The 19,279-nt window shown below is 41.4% G+C and overlaps 1 protein-coding gene across 2 annotated transcripts in view; it reads right to left on the reverse strand.

Annotated features, from left to right (window-relative positions):
- The window catches only part of LOC138577770 (disintegrin and metalloproteinase domain-containing protein 10-like), a 680,452-nt gene that overhangs the window by 605,596 nt on the left and 55,577 nt on the right, over window positions 1–19,279 (reverse strand). The window contains exon 2 of one of the 2 annotated variants that reach the window (XM_069649653.1): window positions 7,458–7,608. In XM_069649653.1, coding sequence (XP_069505754.1) covers window positions 7,458–7,608 — 151 coding nt within the window. Of the gene's footprint in view, window positions 1–7,457; window positions 7,609–19,279 lie in introns of those variants that run through there. The other variant, XM_069649654.1, reaches the window with a different exon arrangement.

Genomic DNA, 19,279 nt, shown 5'->3' on the forward strand with positions numbered 1-19,279 from the left:
TCCATTATCAAAGACTCAGCATGGTGTCAAATAATTCAAGAGGAATTTCTTAGTAAAACCTCTGGTCGTCAAGCAAATATTGCAATCAAATGGCTCATCTAGCACCCAATAAAGGACAGGCATCTATAACAACTCTGTGTTAAAATCCATTATCCATTGATTCCTAAATTTGAATTTCAACAATGCACTGAACACGAAGTTCATGATATCAACATGACCCTTGTATCCACTACCTGTGCAGGGGATCCATGCCCCACTAACATCTTGAAGGACTCTGGATGTCCTGATCCCTTCGATCACAAGATGATTAACACCTCTTTTAGGGATGGCATAGTGCCAACCTCGTTGAAAAACTCTTGGATTACACCCTTGTTGAAAAAGAACACAATGGACCAAGCAGTTGCAGGAATTATTGGCCAATAACCACTGTGCCGTATTTACTAAAGATCATTGATAGGGTGGAATATTTGCAATTACAAAGTTTTGTAGAGGCAAGTAAGATTCTGGGCACTCATCAGTCCGCTTTAGAGCAAAACATGAGTCTGAAACAGTGTTACTTGAGCTTAAGTCTAATATCTCGAGCATTGTGGAGAATGGCCAGCCAGCACTCTTGATGTTGCTTGATCTCTCTGCAGCGTTTGACCTTATTGATCATGGTCTTCTTCAAGAAAGGCTGATCAGTATCGCCAATTGCTCAGAGAAAGCTGCCTTATGGATTTCATCCTTTCTGGGCCCCAGAACCCCAATGGTGGCCTTTGAAAAAGCTGGCGCCTCTCCTATTATCTCCTCATTTGGAGTACCACAGGGTTCTTGCCTATCTCCAATGTTATTCAACATATCTACAAGACCATTTCTTGATCTTTTGGATGGTTTGGGTGTCGCCTATGCACATTACGCAAACGACACCCAAGTACTTCTTGAACTGACCGGCATTTACGACACTGAGGTCAAGACCATGGATAGCATCTATAATGAAATTCAAATCTGGATGGCCCATAATTCACTGGCGCTGAACAACAAGAAGACTGAGCTTCTGCTTATTGCTTGCGGCCATCGGCTGAAGAAAATGTATTCTAGGTACTCCCACTTTACCGTCATGGGCAACCTGATTCCTGTCAGCAAGAGTGTAAAAATCTTAGGCATCATGCTTGACTCCGAATTATCCATGAAGCAGTACATATCAAGCATTCGATCATCTTACGTGTATATAATTAAGCTTCTTCACGAGAATAGACCTTATATAGCTCTAATAAACAGATCTCTCCTAGCTACCGCTTTGGTCACCTTGTGGATAGTCTATTGTAACAGCTTACTCACTGGTACTTCCCAATCCAATCTTGTCCGCCTGCAGACCACTCAGAATTGTGCTGTCAGGGCAATTATTGGTTGTCAAATTCAGGAAAAAGCTACATTGGCTTCCTGTGAAACAGAGAATCAAGCACAAGATTCTTTCCTTGGCCTACAAATGCTTGAACTCTGTTACCCCTCAGTATCTGGGTAAATGGATTTCCTCCCAAAAACCAACTAGATTACTGCGATCTAATAACACCAATGCCCTACATCAACATCGATTTAGGCTAGAAAGGTTTTTGGGGTACGAGCTTTGAAGTGCGGGCGCCACAAGAGTGGAATGCAATCTCTTCCACCTCAAGATCCTCCTCTACCTTGGTGAGGTTTAAGAGGACTAGCAAAACTCTTTAACATCCCTGATTAAGCACCCGGCTCCTTACTACACTCCTCTACTGAGCCTCACCTCGTGTTGTCTGTCTGTTTGTTGTTATCTGTGCACTTTGAGGTCTACTGCCGTGGAGCGCTCTATAAAAATTTAAATAAATAAATAAATAGCTGCCAAATGTGGGGAGAGTGGGTACCAGGGCATATTAAGACACAAACGATAATAGTGGCATGCAATGGCAGTATCTGGTAGGTGATGCGTGGACCTATGGAAATGATGCTAATATCTAATTTTGCAGTGGGTGTACTTTTGAGTATCATGCTATGTCCATCACATGGAATGTGTACTATAATGGAACCACCTGTGTTTCAGAAACAGGCAACCATGGTTTACACCAACTGAGGGAGTTAGGCTATAATAAAACTGGCTTTGCCTAAACTCCACTAGCTTCTAGTAGAGTACAGCCTAAAGAGCCGAATGGCCTAGAATATCTACAGAGGTTAGTATCACATTATAAACTGAGAAGAAACCTTAGAAATGGCAGCTCCAAACTTGCACAATCTGCTTTATTCAGGAGGGCAATGCATGGTGTCAGACGCCCAAGATTCGTAATGCATTGAAACCCATTTTCAATTCCCTGAGCAGTCCCCCCTCTTTTCAGAAAATGTCTACAGACATTGCCATTTATTGAAACATTAAAGTGGGTGCTGGGAACCTATCCAACCATTATCATCATGAAGATTTCTTCAAGGACAAAGAGTCTAGCATGACTAAACGTTTAAACAAATACCTAGCACGGGGGTATGCAGCCTGTCTCTCCACTGTTTTGGACCAAGACTACCATTCTTACCATTTACCTTGCTGGCTAGGTGTGATGGGAGTCGTAGTCCAGGGCATTTGGAGAGGAAAAGGTTACAGACCCCTGACATAGCATGTTATGGGACTACATACTCATATGATGGAAACAAATGTAGTATGATGGACGTACATTCATTGCAATACTGATAAGTTTCTTCATTAACACTTGCTACTAGAATCTCGCATGTTAGACACATATGACCGGAATGTTTCTGTCTTGATGTTTTTGTTACGGCTCATGCAGCTATTATCATTACCTTTATAACTTAAATCGTTTTTTTTTTTTAATCAATAAAGACATGTGTCCAAATTAGATACACCACTCCAGTTGTAAACACATCCACTCATATAACCCCATATTAACAAACAAATGAGCAAGGTCAGGTCGATCTCTGCTGAAAAGTAACCACTGCTACACCCGGAGTGGGTAACCCCTTGTGTGGGTGGTCACATAATTCTCTTGAAACTGTTCTTCTGCACAAAAGGGTTTTATTTTGAATTGTAGTGGTGTAGTAATGCATTGGTAGTTTTAAAAAACATAGGACATTCACATTTGAGGACATACAAAGTGTAGTACCTAAGTACGAATGATTAAGTAGTCAATATTTGAGACATCTACTTGTACAGTTTGTTCATTCTCTATAGGTTACTTGGGAAGGAAGCTTAGAGAATTCAGTGGAATCATAGACAGGTAGGGGGCCCATAGAGTGTGGGCACAATCAAGAGTTGAAAAACAACTTATAATACATGTCAACACAACAGTGTTTCGGCCATTTTGCGTAGAACTGGGTGAGCACTAGTGGTGTAGGCCTTCATCAGGACAGGAGTGTCTTTACGAGTGGAGGGTCCTATGTGGTCTGTAGGAGTGAAACAGACAAAGAACGTGTCAGGATGTACGTGGTCAGCAAAAGATCTAGCAGAAAGAAGTTATGAATACTATGTAAGGCGGATGCCGGTGCTTAGTGGCTCAGATTCAGAGGTGGAAGGATCCACTTCTCTAGGATGCAGTTGTCATCTTGTCAACAGGCACGGTCACGCCTGTCAGGGGATAAGGATAATTCTCACATCAACTTCACGATGCACTGGGACTTCCAGGGGATTGACTTCCTAGACCTTCACATCTACAGGTCAGGAGACTATCTACACACAGAACTATTTCGGAAACCTACAGACCGGAACACCTTACTACACTTTGGAAGCTTTCACCCTCAAGGTATGAAATATAACCTGCCCTACGGACAGTTCTTGAGGATTAGGAGGAATTGCACCAACCGTGACACATATGAGAAACACGCCGCAGATCTACAAAACCGCCTTCTCAAAAGAGGCTCCCCGAAGAAATACGTGAAACACACAAGCAAACGAACAGCAAACATGGACCGTACTATCTGCCTCACCAAAACCACCAAAAAAGACCTGGACAGACTGGTATGCATGACAACCTACAGTCCCCTCAGCAATTTGATAAAAAGACAATCAAGCGGCACTGGCCACTGATCAAGAACACTGGATCTCTCCAAAAAGTGCCCCTTTTTGCCTTCAAGAAAAACCGCAACATCAAAGAGTCACTGGACCATACGTTTCTTGAAACTCCAAAACAACCCAATACTCTATGGAACTTACCACCTGTCCAAGGACACTACCGATGTGGCAAATGCATGGCCTCTCAGTTCACCGAGACAACCAAAGTATTCACACACAAAGAGATCTCGTGGACCTTACAGGATCACACGAACTTTAATACCAAAAGTTATTTACACTATTGAATGCCCATGTGGACTTCTATACATTGGGAAAACCATGAGAGCTGTGAAGACCCGAATTGGCGAGCACCGGTCTTGTATAAAAAAACAAGGTACCGGACAAACCACTAGTGGAACACTATGTTAAGAAGAACCACACCAACATGGATATAAAGTGGTGTGTCTTACAGAAAGTGAACACCACCCATAGAGGTGGAGACATTGGGCCTCATTACGACTCAGGCGGTAAGGGGTTTACGGCAGCGTAAACAGCGCCGACCCTTACCGCCTGAGTACGAGGTCCCTTAGCGCCATGGCGGATTTAACACCTGCTTTTAGCAGGTGTTAAAATCCATGGCGCTAAGGGACCATGGAGTTAATTACGCCACCGTAAATTACGGTGGCGTAATTAACGCCTTCCCCACTCCCATTATGCCCTATGGGGCAAAATGGGAATGGGGAAGGGAAAATGGGAAAATGGGGATTTACCGCCCCGCCAAGGTTGGAATGGGGCGGTAAGTCCGCCTACCACCATGGCGTAAACGTAGTTTACGCCATGGTGGTAAAGTGACGGCCCAGGCGGTAACTTACCGCCTGGGTCGTAATGAGGCCCATTGACAAAACCCTGACCAGACTAGAACAGAAATGGGTCCACAAACTACGAACTGTCAAAGAGGGTTTGAACATAACTGTAGAGTGGAAGCATTTCCTGTAAAATATGGCGACAGTATGTATGTCCTATGACAGAACACCCGTCTACAGCAATGTGTTTTATACAATATGGCTGCAGATGCTCTCTGAGAAACCACATCCACCTTGCATCTGGCCAGACTTTCATACAGATCCTTTCCATTTTCTAAAAACAAGAATTTGCACTGTGTAACAATTTGTTTTTTGATTTTGTGTCAAATCTTTTCTTTTTAAAGTAATTACATCTGTAAATTGATATAAACCATTGATGTCATACACCTGTCATGAACAACATGTGGGAATGAAGTAACACAGGCCTGATTTTATACTACATGACAGCTGATACCTAAAGGGATTTACAGTGGCTGACATCATCATCATGCGCCACACCTTGCATGACTTGCATTTTGGCCCGACTGACTGCCTGCATCAACTCCAAGCAGGCATCTAGGTAGTCACCCCACTACAGTGCCCTTGTTCTTTAACATGGCCCTAGCCTGCATTCTACACACTTGCATCCTCGACATCCGAGACGACACACTGCTGCTTCAACGATCTTGGCAGCTGAATGCACTGGCAATAGGTAAGCTCTACTGCACGCGGCTTTATGCACAGAAACTGGTAGGCCTACCCTCACTGTAAGGAATCTCTAAACAGTATGACTCTACACATTTAAACGCCCATAGCACTTTGTGCCACCTACACGATAGGCTGCATGACACGTGTTGTGGCACCGTAATCCAGAACTTGCACAGCCCACATAGATCACAGTCCACCCTTCCTCCAGGACCGTTGAGAAGGGGCACTCATTTTAATCACATTGTATTAAATACAGATTTGCACTAATTTCTCCGTACACTTGATAAATGGCATTTGTGATTCCACAGAAGCCCTTTTTATCCTATTTAAGCGCATTCCACGTTTAGTGGGACCACCACTAGGTCTACTCTCACCAAATCTGTTAAGACCTACACCACCACCTCCCTAGTCACACACTAACTATGGGCTAGAGAGGAACCGCACCCTTGGGGCGCCATTTAGTAATCCTACCTCCTTATCCCCTGACAGGCGTGACCGCGCCTGTTGACAAGATGACGATTGCATCCTAGAGAAGTGGATCCTTCCACCTCTGAATCTGTGCCACTAAGCTCCTCGGATTCGGTAAACACCAGCATCCGCCTTACATAGTATTCATAACTTCTCTCTGCTAGAGCTTTTGCTGACCATGTACATCCTGACACGTTCTTTGTCTGTTTCACTCCTACAGACCACATAGGACCCTCCACTCGTAAAGACACTCCTGTCCTGATGGAGGCCTACACCACTAGAGCTCACCTAGCTCCATGCAAAATGGGCGAAACACTGTTGTGTTGACATGTAGTATATGCTGTTGTTCAAATCTGTATTGTGCCCACACTCTATGGGCCCCCTACCTGTCTATGATTCCACTGAATTCTCTAAGCTTCCTTCCCAAGGAACCTATAGAGAATGAACAAACTGTACAAGTAGATGTCTCAAATATTGACTACTTGATCATTCGTACTTAGGTACTACACTTTGTATGTCCTCAAATGTGAATGTCCTATGTTTTTGAAAAATACCAATGTATTACTACACCACTGCACTTCAAAATAAAACCCTTTTATGCAGAAGAACAGTTTCATGAGAATTCTGTGACCACCCACACAAGGGGTTACCCACTCAGGGTGTAGCAGTGGTTACTCTTCAGCAGAGATCGACCTGACCTTGCTCATTCGTTTGTTGATATTATTGTACCGACCTGGGCAGAGCAAGGCAGTAACCAGGTACCCTTCCGAATACTCACTCATATAACCCTACATCTACGAAGCATACACCCAAAAACTGAACATCAACTCATGAATCATAGTTTACATGGCTATGAAACAAAATGAAAGCTGCGGTATCCCTACATATTATCCCCACCAAAAATACTGCCGTACATATGGTTGTTTCTCTCTCCACAGGCGATATTTTTTGGGGGGGGGATAATTTGTTGGAGCGGGGATTGCGGGGATGGCCCCCGCACATTCAAAAATAATGCAGGGGTTGCGGGGGTGTCCCCCGCAGGGTCCATGGCTCAATATCACCGCAAAAATATGGCAATATTTTTGCGGGGATATTAACACATGGAACCGAAAGCTGCTACTTCTGACGACCACAATTGATATCCCTAATGCCTTTCCTGACCCTATTCCTTCCTGTCGACATGGTGCATTTCAGGATGACTGTACTCTGTCATTTGTACAGATTTGGTGAATGAAAATATATGCCTCCTTTTTCTTCTGAGTGTGACCCAACCGTTTGCTTTAAGACTTGACTCAAAACACCTACTGCATGTGCTGTATAAATGACATTGAGCATGGTGTTCAGGATGTCCAAAGGCTGAGCATCTGAGTATCTGCATTTTAATCAAGAAAACAATGCATTTCACATTCTATACATTAACAAAATGATTACATATAGAGAAATACCTTTGATATGCATGAAACTCTACGGGAACCATAACATCTTTTTTCTCTGTAGCTCTTTTTGCTCTTTGGTGTTTTTGGTGTAAATCCTCTCTGTCATATGTCAGAATTTCATAGTATCTTACAAAAGCCTTTGAGGTACCTGCATGCATTCCTAAAAAAACATGTGAATTAAAAAGTTATTAAAACAATTCTTGTATTTTGTGGTTCAATGTAGCCTAGAAATGTACATTAAATCATTATTTGTAATTTCTGTGCACATTTTAAAATGTATCAAATGTCCAAGTTGAACTATATGTAATTCCCTTATCTTGTTTAGGTCTCGGTAAAGTGAGTATTAGCGCTCTAAGAAATTATGTTTTTTTGGAGTCTAAGAGAGGATACACTGGCATGCAAGGAATGCTAAGTAATCCATAATCTTTGACATACTGACCAAACATGTTTAGTTTTGGCTTTCAGTGGTTCCTGTACTATTGAACAGCAGGCTACAGCATTGTTATTTCTGTTATAATACGGACTAAGCACCAAACAGAGAAACTCTTTGTTTGTCACTGTGATTTGTGAACAGGTCCGTGAAACACCTGAAAGGGTAAGCACAGACCTGAACCCAGAGTAGCCAATCAAGTGGCCAATATGCTGCATCTGAATTCAGATATCACAAATTGATTTTGGCCTACTTTTGTGCACTTTTAAAGCAAATCACTGGACATTTTGCACCACTGTCTGGAAAACATGTTTTCTGTACAAGGCAATCGGGCCTTGCAATGGTCTAACACAAATCGATCCAGCTACTCAGGCTGTAGGTGACCAAATATTCATATATGCATAATAAAAAGGAACATATAGGTTTTGTTACTGCTCTATAACTTTGCCCCCTTTTGATGCCACTGCACAAAGCTTTCCAATATAATTCTGTCGTATCAATACTTGACTTGGAATATTTTGTGCAAATGCGAAATTCGTCAAACGTCACCAGAGTTATAATCTTCCCATCCAACTATCACCGACTAACTATATATATAATATATTCAGTGGAAAGCCTTTGTTAAAGGGACTTTATGGTTACAAGTAAAACCGAACCCCCAACCCAAAATGTGTCCGTTATGGTAAGCTAAGCAGCCATAACTTGCACCACCACCGTGCACTGTTAAGACTAACACCCAGGACATCAAAGTTGACATCACAAATGTCATTGATTACATCACTTATGACATCAAATATCTAGGCCACTTGTTTTTGTTCACTGACATATATAGGCCAGGTGTTTTTGCTCACTGACAGTCAGAATATAAAAATTTAAAAGGTGCTTTATATGTTTTTAAAGTACTTTCCTTAGAGTTTGGTCTCAGCTCATAGTGCACATACATAGGGCAATAAGCAGGCCTCAAACACAAAATTAATTTATATACATAAAGATGAACTTTAATGTTATTGACATTTTCTGGTGCTGTTGTTTCTTTTTTCCTTACTTTAGTTTCCCTGTATGTGCCTCTGATTTGTATGCATTGTGGGTCTTCATACGTATTGTTTGTACTAACACAAGTGTGTAGTGTCTTGAATTGTTAGTTATTTATTCCAAGTTTACCATTACTCAAAATTCTGATGTCATCAGCATAATGTGATCAATGGCCAGTGCTCATGGCTTGCATCCGTGGCCAGTCTCCACAATCCAATAGGGCATGGGCTTCGGCCATGCCACATTCCCCAATGGGCAAATCAGAGTAGACATTTGTTCTTGCTGAGGTACAGGCCCACTGCACAGGCAGCAAAGTTATATCACAATTTCTTGTACTTACTTTTTGACACTTTCAAAAAAGTAAAACACAGGACAGATTTGCAAAAGCATGCTTTCAGGTCCTTGTTGATGCTACTCGCGCAAGTTTGCGGCAATCCCGTCCAGCACTTCAGGCTGCAGCCACAAGCAGATTTTATTTTCCATTTAAACCTAGGGCTGTGGCCATGCCGCATGCCCCAATAAGGAAATCAGAATAGGCATTTGTTCGTGCTGAGGGCCAGGCCCAGTGTCTGTTCACCAAAGTTATATCACTATTTTTGTACTTATATGTTGACACTTTAGAAAAAATAAAACACAGGACAGATTTGTAAAACCATGCTTTGAGTTATCTGCTGATGCTCCTAGCAAGTGTTTGCTGCAATCTTATCCAACGTTATGACACTTTAAAAAAAATAAAACACAAAGTCATTTGCAAAACCATGCCTTTGCGTCCTTGCCAATGCACCTTGCACGAGTTTGCTGCAAATCCGTCCATTTTGTTTATTTTTTGAAAAGTGTTAACATGTACGTACAAAATTGGATTCGCGAACAGAGCGGCGTAGTCCGCGGACATCGTGGTAAAAACACGTTAAAACACAACATTGCACTTGTCAAACAAATTAAACTATCTCTGGGGAGGTGAGGGGTGATTAGGATGGGATGGGATATGGCCATAAAAAGCCATAAATCATGTGTTTTTCCTTCTGCGAAGTCCACAAACATCTCAGATGTTTAGAGACATTCCTGAAATGTTCGCAAATATCTCAGACGTTCCGGGACATTTATGCATATTTCTGCATCATAGGGTTGATGAAAAGCAATTTTTGGATGGCTTTTATTTTGGCGCCACTCAATGAAACTACATGAGATTTTGCAATAACATTTCAGACCTGACCCTTAATGGTTCTGCAAAGTTTGGTGCTGTTTTGCCAAGAGGGAACACAATTAGAGGGGGGTCCCAAAATATTGTAAAGGCTTATAAATGTGATGCCATTTGATGAATCTGTACAAAGGTGTGCATAACAATTTTAAACCTGGATATATATGTCTTTGCAAAGTCTGGTGGGATTCTGTCAAGAGGGGGCATAATTAGGGGGGAGGTCCCAAAATATTGTAAAGGCTCATAAATATGGTGCCATTTGACGAATCCACACAAGTTTGCAAAAAGATTTTAGATCTAGATATACATGTATTTGTAAAGTTTGGTGGGATTTTGTCAAGAGGGGGTTAAATTAGAGTGAGGTCTCAACATTTTAGATGGCTTATATATTTGCTGCTGTTTGGTGAATGTGGACAAACGTTTTCAGCAAGGTTATGGACCCAACCTTGAATGTTTGTGTAAAGTCTGAATGGATTTTGTCAAGCGTGGGCTAAGTTATATGACTATTGTATGAACATACATTCTGACACTTTGAAAAAATAAAACATGGTCCGATTTCCAGCAAACTCATGTAAGGAGCATTGGAAAGGACCTTAAAGCATGGTTTTGAAAATGTAGCATGTTTTATTTTTTGACAAGTGTCATAATGATGGTACATAAAATAGTGATACACCTTTGGTGACTGAGGTATGGCCTGTGGCCATGGGCAGTGGCCAGATTGTCTGGACCATGGCATAAGGTCATGACCCGGACAATCTGGCTACTGGCCATGGCCACGAGGGACGACAAATGGGTGGCCATGTCCTCCTGGGACCGGCTTTGTGGTAAAGTTATTCGAATGTGGGATAGGTTTGAAAGGGGAAAAATGTGCTCGCGATCATAAGGTCATAGGGTTCTCTCTTTGCCTTCTGCAGACTTTCATGGAAAGGGAAGAGGGGCTCTACCCCGCCTTCCCTTTCCATAGTGGCCATCTTGGAAAAGGATTTTCCTTCCAACAGCCTTTTTTAGCACCTCAGGTTCCCGCCTTGGGAACTTGGGGTGCTAATGTCTTTCATCCCCCATTGCAGGGGCTGGAATGGGGGATAACAGTCTGGAGCCCCCATTATCCGCCCTTGCTTTTCTTGGGCCGATAACATGGGCTGCCGGGCCGGTATCCCCCGTTCCAGTCCCTGGAATGGGGGATGAATGCCACATTATTCCCATTAGCATAACAAAATGCTAATGGAAATGTTGGAAAATCTTATTGCGTCTATGTACTTTACTGAGAAATGTAAAGTAGATGGAGCATATAAGATTTTTTTTAGTTCTATTTTTTAACTGTGAAAGGTGGTTCCTAAAGGAACCTTTCTTTTGTTGTTTTCCGATGTTTTATTTTTTTTGCAGGAGAGGTTAGAATGTAAGGTGGGCAGGGAAATGAGGGAAGAGGCACCAAGCACTAATATGGAGGGGCAGGTCGACAGGAGAAGATGTTGCTTGTGTGTTACTTCTAAGGTAGGGGGCAATGTTTCTCATGCTCCTTGATTACAGCTTCAAAAGCACTTCAAAACTGATTTCCCCAGCAGAGTGGTGTGTTGCAGTATATGCAGAGGACTGTTGTCTTCGAAAGATATGGATCAACAGCCTCTTTATTGCTTGCGTGGTTGCTGGTGGGATTTTGTGTCCCACAGAAGTAGGGTGTGTGGTTACAGTATTGGTTGAGGAAGATGAGGTGGAGGAAGACAGCCTAGTACTTGCTAAGAAAGGAACAACCTTTCTGAGAGCATTTCAGTGGGTAGATTTGGTGTGGCGGCGCATGGAGGTGGTCCCGTACGAGTACTGTCCAGGTAGTCTGTGACTGATTACAAAGTTGCACTAAGTGCATTTCACTTTGGTAGCTTTAGCCTTTGATACATTCCCAACAGTGGTAAAGAACTGCCCCTCCCATGATTCGCTCTGGGTGCTAGAGGTAGGCATTTCCTCTACCTCACCTTCTTGGACCTCTTCATTGTCTTTAGAAGTACTGCGCTTCTTTTGTTGTGTAGGTCCTCCAGCTCGAGGTGCTGGTGGCTCTTGGGGAGGAGGGATGGCAATAGTTGATGCCATTTTTAAGATAAATAGCAGTTTTGCTAATATTCTTCCAAGTATGTGCTTTGTACTAGATTGTTAATGTATAATGAGTAGGAATAGGTGTAGGAGCTGTGGAAGGGTACATTTTGAGATTGAATTTTCCTAGATTAGCAGAAAATGCAGTTCTGAACTGACCTTGAAGCACGGACTCAATCGTGAAGTGCAGACGTGTTCGCGGATACATCATCAAGCTTCGCGTGAGTGCATGGTCACGTGGCACTGTCCAGAAGGTCCGTGATGATGTCAGACGTTTGCGGATGTCAACGGGTGCAAAAACAGTAGAAAAAGTAGCAAAAGGTGTACAGAAGTGTTGAAAATAATGCTAGAAGGTGGGAAATGGCAGTGTTTTAAGGTGAAACTTTGTATATTGGACACAAATGTTGCTATATTGGGGTATGTATGATATTAGTAAGTTGTAGGAAAATAGCATGCACTGGTAAAAACCCATAAAATTCACTGAAAAAACTTTGTTGAAGGGACGTTATGGTTAAGTTGCACTAATAAAAACCTATGAAATTCACTGAATTAACTTTGTTAAAGGGACCTTATGGTTAAGGTGCACTAATAAAAACCTATGAAATTAAATGAAAAAACGTTGTTAAAGGGATGCTATGGTTACAAATTAAACTTAAAACCCTCAGAAATTCACTATGGTAAGGTAAGCAACCATAACTCCGCCACCACTGTGCACTGCTAAGACTAACACCCAGGACATCAAAGATGACATCACAAATGTTATTGATGACATCACTGATGACATCACAGGTGAAATTAATTTTGATGAAAAGTCCCTGCAAAGGTTTGTGTTTACAATGTTGGTAACAAGATGTCAGGGGTTATTGGGAAACATATCATGAACAACTTAATCTATTAAAGAATGCACTCATCTAAACAACATTGTATTGGAGTGTTGTTGTTAATACAGGAACCTAATCATAGATAAACATAGGCAATGGCTGCAGCATGCACCATAGAAGTACAATATTTATAATCTTGTAATTCTGGATAGTACAATAATCAATGCTACCTTGTTAGAGTTTTGAGTAATGTTAAACATGTAATAACTAGCTAACAATTCAAGACTTACTACACCCATTTGCTAGTACAAACAATACTTATGAAGATCCGCAATGCATACAAATCAGAGGCACATACAGGGAAAATAAAGTAATGAAGAAATAAACAGCATCATCAGAAAATGTTAATAACATTAAAGTTTATATTCATGTATACAAATGAATTGTTTGTTTGAGGCCTGCTTATTTCCCCAAGTATGTGCACCATGAGCTGAGACCAAACCGTAAGGCAAGTACTTTAGGAACATATGACACGAATAACGTCTAGCTATATAGCACCTTTTGAATTTTAATATTCTGACTGTCAGTGAACAAAACCCCCTGGCCTACATATGTCAGTGAACAATAACAAGTGGCCAAGATTTGTGATGTCATCTTTGATGTCCTGGGTGTTATTAGCAGTGCACTGTGGTAGCGCGAGTTATGGTTGCTTAGCTTACCATAACTGGCGAATTTCCGAGGTTTTTCGGTTTTACTTGTAACCATAGCGTCCCTAATCAAAAGCATTTTGAGTTAAGGTTAATCTTAAATGTTTGGTCTTCAAAGCGTGGGAATGACATAGTACAAACACTCACTTTATACCACTACAAATTCAGCTCGATTTTCAAAATGTTTTTGGACACCAGATAGTGAAGACATCTAGGTACATGCCAAACATTTTGAAAATCGAAATAGCCAACTTTGAGATTGTTCTTTCCTACCTGAAAATCTCATTCTAAAAATAAAAAGTGTTAAGAATGCAAGTAGAACAATATTCTTTTAAATATACAACCATCAATTAAAAACACACATTTTCCATGTAGCAGTGAATGCCTCCAAAATGTACTTTGGCAATTGTTTTAGAAGCATTCAAATGTTACTGGGAAATGTTGTTAATTAATTGCTTGTTGTTAATCAATTGCTAATGACATTTGACTCGCATGACAGATTTGGCTGAAGGTCTGCAGCCAAAATGTTTGTCAGGGCCTCCCTGTACCCCTTCATGACTGGACATTTTAGGAAATATCTGTTAAAAAAATAGAAATGTTATTAAGAAAGTTAAGAAATCACTGTTTTTGCCTGGTCTGCATTCATTTTCCCATAGAAAAAAAGTCCAGATGTCTCTCCATTGCACAGTCAAAACTGCTGGATGGAAATGCACCAGGTACAAAACAACCTGAACACAAAGCATTGACTTGATTTCCGGGACGGGCCGGGGGTTTTTGCAACCAGTAGTTTTTTAAAATATTTGACGCAGAAGCGGTGCATTGCAGCAGAGAAGCTGAAAGGCATTTCAGAAATGAAAAAGCCGCCATTTGCCGCAGAATTCTATTGCTAATAACGTATGACTTGCTGGATGGATTTGGATGAAATTTTAAAAACAGTTTGTCACGCCCCCCCAACGCCTCCACAACTGCAAATTGTAGAAACAATACATCACAAAATTAAAATGTTATCAAGAAAACAAAAACCCCACAGTGTCACAGTTTTCACCCCATTCATTGTCCCATAGAGAAAAAGTGCAGTTTTTAAACAGCCATAGCACGAAAACAGCTGGGAAGATTTGGACCAAATAAGAAACAACTTGGGCACAACGTGTTGACTTACATTACTTGACTGGTTTGGAGTAAATCCATCCAGTAGTTTTTAAAATATTTGACAGAGAAGGGGGTGCCCGCTGCACCTTAAAACCGTTATTTCAGCCTTGGTGCTTTTTACAGCAGAGAGGCTAAGCAAGGTTAATCACTTTGAGTTGTTGGGTGGATTTGGATGGGATTTTCCAAAGCAACAGTTTATTAAGAGCTCCACTAAACTGGAAATCCTGGGAACAAGTCATTGAAAAATGAAAATGTTATTAACAAAACATAAAAACGCAGTTTTCATCCTACTCCCATTCGTATTCCCATAGAGAAAAAGTGCCATATTTGAACAGACATGGCATTAAAATACTTGGCATATTTTAACCATATGAGAACAGATTTGGGCACAAAGCATTGACTTAAACATCTTGACTGCTTTGTGGTAAATCCATCCAGTAGTTTTTTAAATATTCAACAGAGAATGGGGTGCCCCCTGCACCTTAAAACCTTTATATCGGTCTTGGTGCTTTGCAGCAGAGTGGCTATGAGAGGCTTTGACTTGCTGGGTGGATTTGAATGACCTTTTCTAACCAAAGGTTTGTTAGCTACCCCCGCGCCCCCAGCCTGGAAATTCTGGGAACAATTCATCAAAAAATGAAAAAGTTATTAAGAAAACATAAAAATGCAGTTTTCAGCCTACTCCCATTTGCTTTCCCGCAGAGAAAAAGTGCCGTTTTTGAACAGCCATAGCATGAGAATCGCTGGACAGATTTAGACCAAACTTTGGAATGAACCCCCCACATCCTTATAGAGTATAATAATGTTCTCGACATCAGAAAGAGACTCAAAACTCCTCAGTTTATGTAGCCACTCCTAGGGGAACGCTGACTGTTTTGAATGACAGCGGTTAGATGGCCTGGCAGTAGCCTCTATATGAATACCAATAACAATAGCAACCACATCAGCCTAACGGTCCGGGGTGGGAAAGATGACACCATGTGAAGTTGGGGATTTGGGGGTCGGGTGGGGATCCTGCTGAGAGTAGAAAGCAGTCAGTGAATTCACACAGAAGACCGTGTGAATCCCACAAAATTACAGCGGAAACGCCACACGGCGCGCGCTCCAAAAAATAAATATGCGTCACGCAAAGCTATGAGTGATAGGAGTTGGAAAGGGTTAGAGATGGAAAAGGCAATTGAGTGGAGTGATGGTACATCAAAAAAAGAAGGGCGACACATGTTCAATACTTGTGAGGATGTGAAAGACTTTTTAATTCTGAGCAATTGTTCCTGTTATGCCAGGTATCGGCGAGCCACCACTCTAGCGCAGGCATTTCTGTTATTGGAAATGATTACTGTGAAAATATCACGGGAATAAGGAGTTAGGAAAAAAAGGTTTAACATTTACAGTGCCTACATCTTTTGGGCAGGGAAGCAATGGGTGTTTGGTAGCAAATGAATGGTGTGACATGGCCCGTGGCCATGGATAGTAAGCTCAAAAGAAAGATATTGGTGCAACATGTACAGAGGCCAGAGTTGAAGGCCATAGCTAGTGAGACCTCAAGAAACTATGCAACATGTTCGGCCGTGGCCACAATTAGCCCAAAATAAAATTATTGGAACAAACTTACAGTGGCCCCAGCAGGAGGCCATCACTAGTGGGCCCGGATAAACTAAAATATAGTAAAATCATTGAAATACTGTGAAAAACCATTTGCTAAGAGAGATTAAGGTGATCAAATTTAACGCAACAAAACCCCTGAAATTCACCACCCGCATTGCAATCAAGTCCAACTCAGAGAAGAAAATGCATCACACGAACCAAACAGTCATAGGGGGTAATGGCCAGGGAGAAAAAAAGCAATTGAGGGAAGGGCGCGGGGGGCTGGAATGAGGAGGCGGAACTTGGTGAGTGCCAGTGCAAAGGGACCGTGCTAACATACCAAGTCTCAACTGAACTGCACCTACTATGACTAACACTAACCCATTCCATCCTGCCTTCCTGAGAGCACTAACAGGGTGGACGTTTCTTCTTTCACTGCTCTTCAGTTACACTGACCCTTGCCCCACTTAACACAGTGTACCATGTAGATTGCAATGTGGGGGGGAGTGCAACATCTAATAAATGCCTCTCTGAGTAAACCTACAAACCAGATACACAGATAACGTGTAATCTCCAGCAGGGGCCATGTAAGTTGTAATGTTGTAAAGCTTTTTCAAAGGCTTCTTTCCAATTTCTGCCTAAAGAAGTGCAGGAATTCCACGAAAATTCATAAATATGCTAAATAAATTATGTTGTTTCCCTATGCTAAATAAATTAGGTTTCCCTAACTAAAGTTCTTCTGGATCAACATATATTGAACTGACACCCTAGTTAAGGTTACATCGCATCTGACACTTTATCTCACACGTTAAAATGAATAAATATTTCCTCTCGACTTTAATTCTCATCCCTGAAAGTTTCAACTAATCTAGCCAAATCCAAACACTAAGGCCAAATTTAGTAAAGTTGTATACCCACAATTCTTAGTGAATAAAACATGTTTTTGCAATGTGATTCCAAAAGAGGCTAAAAGATCACAGTTTTGACCCAAATATCGCGAAAAGGTCTGCTTTGATTTTTACCCATCAGATTGAAATAAAATCATCAATATTTACATGTATGTGCAGTAGGCAAAAAACGACAAAACAGATTTAAAAATGTATAGCAATGATTCACCACACCCATCAAGCAGTAAGGTAACATGACAGGAAAAAGATAAATATACAACGAAATGAAAATATTCAGCAAAATGCAAAAGATTATCTGCTACACCCAACAAGCAGTAGCGCTAGTGGGCATGCTGAGTAGGGTGGGAGGAACAAAATGAAATGAAAAAGATACCTAAAAATTAAAAATAGTTATCTCAAAGCACAAGATGATCCGCCGCACCCAACATACAGTATGGCCACCATACATGCACAGTATGGTTGGGGGTAAAAAATAAGAAATGAAAAATAATAATCAAAATGAAAAATATAGCTTGGAAAACACAAAAACATCTGTAGTCCACACATGCACGCACACACAGACACACACATCAGTAGATTACCAAAGGTCAAACACCGAATTATATTCTGCAAACCGCATGTGCACCCATCATTTGCAAAATATTCCACGCACACCATTAACAATCATAAATAAATTAGCTTTAAACACTTGCCGCTACAGAAAAGTCAATATAACTCACATTTAAATCGTACAATATTCCCTTAAATAAACTAAGAAAACTGTTTTTGAAAAGTAAAAGTTCAGGTTACTACCTATGAAGGTTACTTACTACCTGTGAAAATGTCACTGAGGGATTCTCTATTGTGCCCCTTCTATGTGTGCACTGCTATTTGCCTGATTGGTTTCAGGTAACACATCTTGGTTTTCATAGTCTGAAACCTGACCAATTGCCGAAAGCAGCAGTGATTGCCAGTTTGTACAGTCGCTGCCAAACTTGCCATCTCTCCTTTCTTTGCTGGTTACGATAGTGTTTCAGCCATCTAGTATGTATACGTTTCTGTTCCTTCACCTGAGCAGCTATGGTAAAGCTCTCTGTAGTATTAGCAAGCAATTGCCGAAGGTTCATTCTCAGGGATCTCTTAACATGCTGGATGTTCTTATCATACTTCTACCTGTGAGAGCCATTGACCATAGAATCCGTGCCATTAGCTGAAACCAACGCCAAGTAATTCAAAATGTCTGACCACAATCGGGGATAGTAGAGCAATACAAACCAGTCAGGGCAAGATGGCAGGTAAGGAGAACCGGAGTTACACTGAATATTACATTCTCAAGCAATAGCACCAGGCAAATGTGGTATTTCACATGGGCTACCAGAATGGCCATAGTCATACCCAAAGCAGAAGTTGCCAAGTACTGGGATCCTAATCCAATATTCATTGAATCCCAAATACGCCGGTTCTTGACACCACTCACTTCGACCTTGCCAGTATGATCCACTGCAGGTGATGAAAACTCGAGTTCTAGTAAAATGAACGGAGGGAAGTTATCCCTTTCCTCTCTAGGGAAAATGAGGAGGTCCAGGTTACGATGGAACATACTAGAACAACAAACAGCATTATCGATGGTAGTGGCAGAATAATCAGCAGTTCTGGTGTAATTACCTTGAGGTCATGGGGGCATCTGGTATTCATCATGCACATATCATCCATAGTCATAGCTCTTGCCCATATTAAGCCATGTGGGTTGAGATCACTCTAGTACCGAGTGAGGGCAACACATACTTGAAGGTATACATGCATTAAAGTCACCAACCAATATGGTCTCATAATTACAACTGTAGGTGGTGACTAGCCTAGTCACAATATGAGTCAAGACCTTAGTATATTGATGGCCAGGGCCGTCATAAAGATTACTTACAAGAAGATTCACAGGTAAGC

The sequence above is a fragment of the Ambystoma mexicanum genome, chromosome 1p, assembly GCF_040938575.1.
Source record: "Ambystoma mexicanum isolate Mex_15411 chromosome 1p, UKY_AmexF1_1, whole genome shotgun sequence".
NCBI lineage: Eukaryota > Metazoa > Chordata > Amphibia > Caudata > Ambystomatidae > Ambystoma > Ambystoma mexicanum.